At 36.5% G+C, this 7,155-nt stretch overlaps 1 protein-coding gene across 1 annotated transcript; it reads left to right on the top strand.

Moving 5' to 3' along the window:
* The first annotated feature begins 1,877 nt into the window (after positions 1-1,877).
* LOC115928072 lies at positions 1,878-3,379 on the top strand. The gene is made up of 3 exons (XM_030994750.1): positions 1,878-1,945; positions 2,443-2,477; positions 2,807-3,379. Exon 3 carries the CDS (start codon positions 2,830-2,832, stop codon positions 3,352-3,354), a length of 525 nt encoding a protein of 174 aa, XP_030850610.1. The 5' UTR covers positions 1,878-1,945; positions 2,443-2,477; positions 2,807-2,829; the 3' UTR covers positions 3,355-3,379.
* The last annotated feature ends 3,776 nt before the right edge of the window (positions 3,380-7,155 follow it).

The raw sequence follows: 7,155 nt of genomic DNA, 5'->3' as shown, positions 1-7,155 counted from the left end.
GACTTTGGCAGTTATAATTCTAATATGCTCAAAGTGGAACTTCTCCATGTGTTAAAGATCTGTGGATATTTGGGGTCATTTGTACCATGTGCTATCTGTAAACTCCCTTATTGAGGTGTATTTCCTGTTTGAAACCTTGTGACTTTTGCCCGTGCAACATTAATTGGTACTAATGTGTCTCCATTTTCAGTTCCATCTAACGTTGAGTACTCTTCACGGTTGCACACTCTCAGTCTGATGGAAGCAGCCATATGTGTGCATATGTGTGTGGGTGGGTGGGTGGGTGTGTATACTTTATGTATAAGAAGTATTTAATTATTTAATGAAAGGTTTATTTGTACTGATATGTATTACAATGGTGCTTTTCTAGTATAGACATTTGATTGTATTCATAACGTATCTACTTTAATACAATGAGATAAAATTGGAAAGAGTGGCCATTTGGGGTGCCATTTTTTATTTCGGAAAGGGCTCAAGTAGTTTTACTGCTACTTGTGTGTTAACAAATGTATTAATAAGTATTTGGTTGAGTTGCTTATGCTGAAAACATATATTTAGACATTTAAATTTGGTATTTGGGTTATCTAATTGCACAGTTATAAGAAATACAGGAAATGGCGGCATTTTTGGGCGCCATTTTGGATTTCGGGATGGGCTAAAGTGGTTTATAGCTACTTGTGTGTTTCAAAATTTATCAACATGTATTTCAATGAGTTCCTTATGCTAAAAAACATATATTTAGACATTTAAATTTTGTATTTGGGTGATCTAGTTGCAAAGCTATAAGAAATTCAGGAAATGGCGGCCATTTTGGACGCCATCTTGGATTACGGAAAACGCTCAAGGAGGATTCACGAGGACTTTTAGTATGTTATTTTAGACATATTTCTGGACCTATCCTGAAAAAATCAGCTTGTTACCAAAAATGTCCAGGTTTAAGCCTATTTTGACCTAATGCTCTTGGCCTAAAAGGGTATCATTAGTTTCTAGCTTCTATCAGGTACAGAAGAATTATAAAGGCGTTATAGCCTTTTGCCAAAAACATAGTGTTTTTACCTTTACAACAGTGCAAATTAAACACACTTTAAGGAAACATTTTTACAGATCAAGGATGAATTTGGCGTTTATTGTAATTTGCGATAAAAATCTCTCCCTGTGACCCGAGACTAAAAACAAAATACGTTCGTACCAAAGAATCATAAAATAAATATAATTGCAGGACCTCGGGAAAAATAGCAATGAGGCTGATAAGGCTTTCATGGGTAAACAACAGTTTTATTATCATTATTATCATAATTATCGTTATCATTATTATGATCAATATTATCATTATTGTTATGTTTATTATTATTTTTATTATTATCATTATTATTATTATTATTATAATTGTTATTACTATTATTATTATTAGTAGTAGTAGTAGTAGTAATAGTAGTAGTAGTATTAGTAGTATTGTTGATGTTGTTATTATTATTATCATCGTACAGTTACAGCACGTTGCTAGAGGAGGAGAGGGAGGTTCGCTTTCCGAAACGTTGTAAGTTGCCCTATCTTCTACTAAAGTTCTTCTTCTAATGTTTAAATAACATAGAGTGAAAAGGGTGTAAATACCCTAGTTATTTATTAATACTCAAGTCAATTTAATCAATTGGGAAGTATTTCTCAATAGCATTAGGTGGGTCTGCTTCACGTATCCTGCTATTATATGCCATTTCAGCATTCAAAGGTAGTTGTGAGTTAATTATAAGGTTCTTGCAAGGAGACACAAGATAATTTTTAGTATTTTGTGTCGAGTTTAAATATGTTTGTTGAGTCTCAGACAGATATTTATAATAACGTTCATTTCTTTAATGTTCATTTCAGATGGCGAATACATGTCCCGTTCAGTTCGTGCACGTAGACGGACCTCCTCAACTTCTAAACACATACCTGACAGAGTTCATAGGTATATTGTCTGCCTTTCCCTTGTTTCCGATGGGCTAACCCTGAATACTTGTAATAAGAATTGCGAAAAATGATTTCAATTTGTTTATTTCCACAAAACTAATAAAGACAGTAAAATATGTAAAACAGAGCAGAACAAAAAATCAAAATATTACATTCGGAACAAAAACATGCAGTACAGAACGATAAATAACACGATAATTGAGTATATGTGGAGCGATTAGCAAAGGCCGAGGCCTAGTCAAGAGTAAATCCCCAGCCAGGTTGGGAAGAGACTTGTGTGTAATAATCACTTTATTTATGTTGACAATTTCTACACCTTTTTGGATATCATTTTCAAAAGCAAGTACTGGATAGGTATATAAAACATCAACATGACGATCAAATGAATCTCGTGTTAATAATAGAATCTTAGATTGTTATAAGATGATACGTTTCTTTTGTCTGTACCTGGATATTGCTTAACATTTTTCTACAATTTTGGTCTTTCATTTTTAGAGTTTTGAGTATTGACGAGCATCATGAAGATGAAGGTAGGCATTCCCTTTATATCTGTAATATTTTTACAGAATGGATCATATTTCAAAGCGCAGCAATTGAATAATTTTTACATGTTCGCCTTCATACAATGTCAATGAATCGATATTAAGACCCCTATTAATTAAAAATAAAATGCAAGTTTATAATGTATAACTTTACGTTTATGTATTATTATTTATTCTTATTGTAAAATCAGTGTTTAAAAAGTCCAACTACCCCCAAATGTTGTTACTTCTGTTCAGAAGTAGGATTTTATTTCTGGAAAAAGGCACTATACAAATCCAGTAATGATTACGAGTAGTGTATCCAAAATCATTTACAGAAAAAGAGCGTTCCAAGCGAGCCATGTTTGCATGGATGGAAGCTGGAAAAAGAGCAAAGCCGGCGTATTTCAGACCGCATGAAGACACTTCACAACCTGCAGATGACGAGGGTCAGATACCAGAGCCTGTTCACCAAATCTCTTCACCGAGCGCCCTCCACGATGAGATCGCAGTTCAAAATCCTATAAGCAGGGATGATTTGAGTGAGGATACTGACGTGATCCGGCTTGAGAAGCATGGTATTGAAGTAAGAATTCCACCGAATCAAGCTTACAGCGCAAAAGATGTAACCGTCGAACCAATCCATGACATTCCACCTGAGTTGGTGCTGAAGGAAACGGAAGCCATTATTTCCTTCGGCTTGAGAATGTCGCCATCCGATGCAACCTTCGACGTTCCGGTGACAGTAACGATGCCCCATTGTGGAATATTCACAAAGCCAGAGGCTGCGGAAGTCGTCACTTATCATCGCAAGAGTGGTAAAGTCTGGTCTTTCTCAATGTCTCGCTCTCTCTCTGTCCCATTCACTCTGCCATTCATTAAGTAAAGTAATATATATTCTCAAGGAAGTTAATTGCACAAATCATCATCAATAGTGATCTGTCAGTTTATGGCAGGTTCAGTGACCCATTCAAAATTCTATATCAAGTGTCTCTCCAAGTTCCTCGGTTTGCACAAATACAAACATATAATTATGGCTGTTTTTTAATCCCCAAAACGCCTTTCAAACCTTTAAGACATGAAGTTGTATTGGTTGGGATGGGGCAAAGAATTATGATTACTGTTAGAGAATACAGGACATGGTTCCTTTATTTTGTAATAAAATGCAAGAACTGCGATACTTTTTGATTAATTTGACATACAAGTAATTTTGTAAAATGATATTAAAGGGTTTGGGTAAACGTATGTTTACAAGATTCTTTTGTTGATATTTTGCATTATTAGCTTCTGAAAGTTTTACAGCGATTCCTTCTACTAACGGCAGCACACAATGTGTTGTGAGACATCACGACCTCGATGTCTACATGGACCACTTCTCCGAAATATGGATTGTAGCTATCATCACATGGGCATTTATCGGAAAATGTGTTATTTGTACACCATATATTCCTGTGTTAACTCCGAAGAATGATGAACATGTGTTGTTTGTCCGTGTAAGAGATGAAAACATCGGAAAGGGAGAGGTTGGTTTTCTTTCTTTTTGTATTTTCTTCTTATCATTTTGCTCTTCATCGTCATCTCCTTCGATACAACTTTATATTACAATCAATATCAAGTTTAACTGTTTAGGGATTATACGATAAGGTGCCGTGTTATTGTGGTCCACTCACGTTACTCTCAATCGAAGTGTTGAGGTTTGAATCCAAGCCAGGTGCTGACGTTTTTTTGGCAAAACATCAATCCACATTTTCCACTCTCCACCACGTGTAAACGGGTACCTGGAAATGCTGAGGTAATAATAATTGGAGGGCCCGCAGGAAGAGAAGCATTCGTAGTGTTGTGCTTACCCTGGGTATATAAGACCCAATTATTATAAACTTGTAAAAACACAAAATTCATTGCATCTTCTAATCATTCAGTTTTATCCTGGGCTATTTCGTGTCCTTGTTGGATACGTTTGATCAATAAATGGATGTTTAAAAATCAATAATAATGAAAATCTTCATGATTATTGTTATTATTATTATGATCGTTATAAGTATTATGATTAATTTCAATATTATTATCATTATTATTTATAGAAAAATTATTATTATGGTAGATATAAATATCTCTCGTGTAGTAGATCCTCTTCTGGTCTTTTAAATCCTAAATTTCTGTAGTTCTGAATGTATTTGTTCATGGGTCAGTTACCTTCCTCCCCCTTTTCTTTCTTCTTCATACTCTCTCCCTCTATATAACTTATAGTTTACACTTTGTTTAGTGGAAACGCATATGAACTTGAACTATTAATTTTTTTTCCTCAACTTTTAAGGTGCCGCGTGGATACATTGATCCGATCCCGGGAGAGCAATTCTTAGTTAAGCCCCAGTCCCATATAAAGCCGGACCAGCACGGACGAGCACGGACCACTCCGGACCATCCCGGACCATGGTTTGGGGTGATCCGGGATGGTCCGGGATGTTTTGTTCAAAAAAGTGTGATGCTTTTAAGCTACAGTCCCATATACGTCCCGGACCGTCCCGGACCATCCCGGACCCCATCCGGGGTGATCCGGGATTCGGTCCGTGTTGACACCGTGTTGGCACCGGGGTGGTCCTGGATGGTCCTGGATGGTCCTGGATGGTCCTGGGCGGTCAATAACTCACTCCCGGACTGCCACGGATCAACACGGACCGCCCCGGCGCCACTACGGATGACCCCGGACCCAGCACGGTGGCTACACGGATCACCCCGGATCAAACTATTGTCCCGGACCGTCCCGGACCACCCCGGCAGTTTTTGACCGTCAAAAACATCCGGGGTCGACTCCCGGACCGCCCAGGACCATCCAGGACCATCCAGGACCATCCAGGACCATCCAGGACCACCCCGGAGCCAACACGGTGTCAACACGGACCGAATCCCGGATCACCCCGGATGGGGTCCGGGATGGTCCGGGACGGTCCGGGACGTATATGGGACTGTAGCTTTAGGTGGCGTTCTGGAGGATTGAAGATTACTTGCCTAGAAAGCACCGAGAAAGACGAGGCAATGATAACATTCAAACAAGCAGTTTAAATCAAATTGTTCAATATTTTATTGGATTTGAAATGCTAAGTATTGGCTGATTAAATGGAAGTAGGACAATACATGCCCCAAATCATTTTTAATATTTTGTATAAAGTTGGACAAATGCAATTGGGCCTATATGTACTCAATAAATGTTCAGTAATAGAATCGGATAATGTTTTTTTTCTTGAGCATCAGTTAAATGAGCTATTTATTGACCACATGATATAAAACTCATAATTTGGCAATTCGAGAATTAGGCAATTTATGGTTGGTTATCTTCTGTTAAGCATTTTTCATTTCAAAATTGTTATAGGAATATTGTGATTTTGCTTTATACGAATGTTTTTATATATATTTTTGTAATATGAAATAGAAGCATTTCAGTCTGATAAATATGTCTCGTTTATTTCCCCACACACATATATATGTATATATAAATACATAGTCTGTATATATATATATGATTATTTCGTAGACTCTAAAGGAAAGTGACATTCCCCATCTGACAGAGCAAAAAGTGTGGTTCACAGTGGATACACGAACCGCTGAAGAGAATAAAGTGATATTACATTTCATCTTGGAACAGAGCACAAGAAAGCGATTCCACTTTCCCATGCACTTAGAAGGTAAATAACATCAATTAGAATCAAAGCAACCGAGAAAACCACAGATGTTTGCCATTCATTCAATCTGTAAGCGGCAGACATTTTACAGGTCTTGAAAGGTTTAGGGCATGTCGAAAATAACCAATGCATCATAGGAAACTGTTTATGTTTTACTTAAAAAAGGTATCACCTGCAAAGGTGTTGAAACTTCATAACATTTGGTTGCAATGGTTACCTCCTGGATATAGAATAAATAAAATGTCCCTAGACATTGACGGATGAGTTAGAACCAGTAATATTGACTTAGGCTCTTGTTGTCTGTTCTATCTAAAGTAACTGCCATTGACATTTACTTTTAACGGCACATTTTAGTACAGGAAGTTGTTTTTCTCGTCACATCGATTGAATGTTAAACCCAAGCTTTGTCTTCTGTTACAGATGTTCAAACTCTTTGTCATGGACGAACATTATGAGTGCCATGGGCAGAATTCACTTAGAAAAAAAGATAAATACATGCCTATAACTGTGTGTTCTGTACTTTTGTGTATATATATTTATTATTATTTACACAACACATGTGTTGAGAAAGCCAGTTTTTAAGTGAAATAGATAACATAATCATGATAATTATGTGGATGCATACATACAGCACAGACAAAATCAATAATCGCAAACGAAAAATGGACATAAACATAATTATAGCCTTTCAGTCTCCATGCACACACAATGAACCGGATCGATTTACGATGAAAACTCACCTACTGTTTGCTTTGTACATTATGTTTAATATCTATTTTTTCTTACTATTTCATTCCCCCTCCAAATTTAAGAAAAAAGCTTAGTGGAGATGTAATGATTATGCTTACATTAATCACTACAAATCTTTTAAATTCAAACTTGAACTCACCAACATGAATTTTGATTGTTAGCAGATAACACAAAATGTTAATAACAATATTTGGTAACAAGATTTACTCTTTGAAACATGATTATGCTTTGTGATTAAATCGCAAATAAATTTCTAATGC

Source organism: Strongylocentrotus purpuratus, unplaced genomic scaffold, assembly GCF_000002235.5.
Source record: "Strongylocentrotus purpuratus isolate Spur 01 unplaced genomic scaffold, Spur_5.0 spur5_contig_851, whole genome shotgun sequence".
Taxonomy (NCBI): domain Eukaryota; kingdom Metazoa; phylum Echinodermata; class Echinoidea; order Camarodonta; family Strongylocentrotidae; genus Strongylocentrotus; species Strongylocentrotus purpuratus.
The sequence above is the reverse complement of the archived record's forward strand: the minus strand, read 5'-3'. Positions and strand labels throughout refer to the sequence as shown.

Excerpts from the sequence above, each read along its gene's own strand:
- LOC115928072 (XM_030994750.1), top strand. The coding sequence starts at position 2,830 with ATGTTTGCATGGATGGAAGCTGGAAAAAGAGCAAAGCCGGCGTATTTC.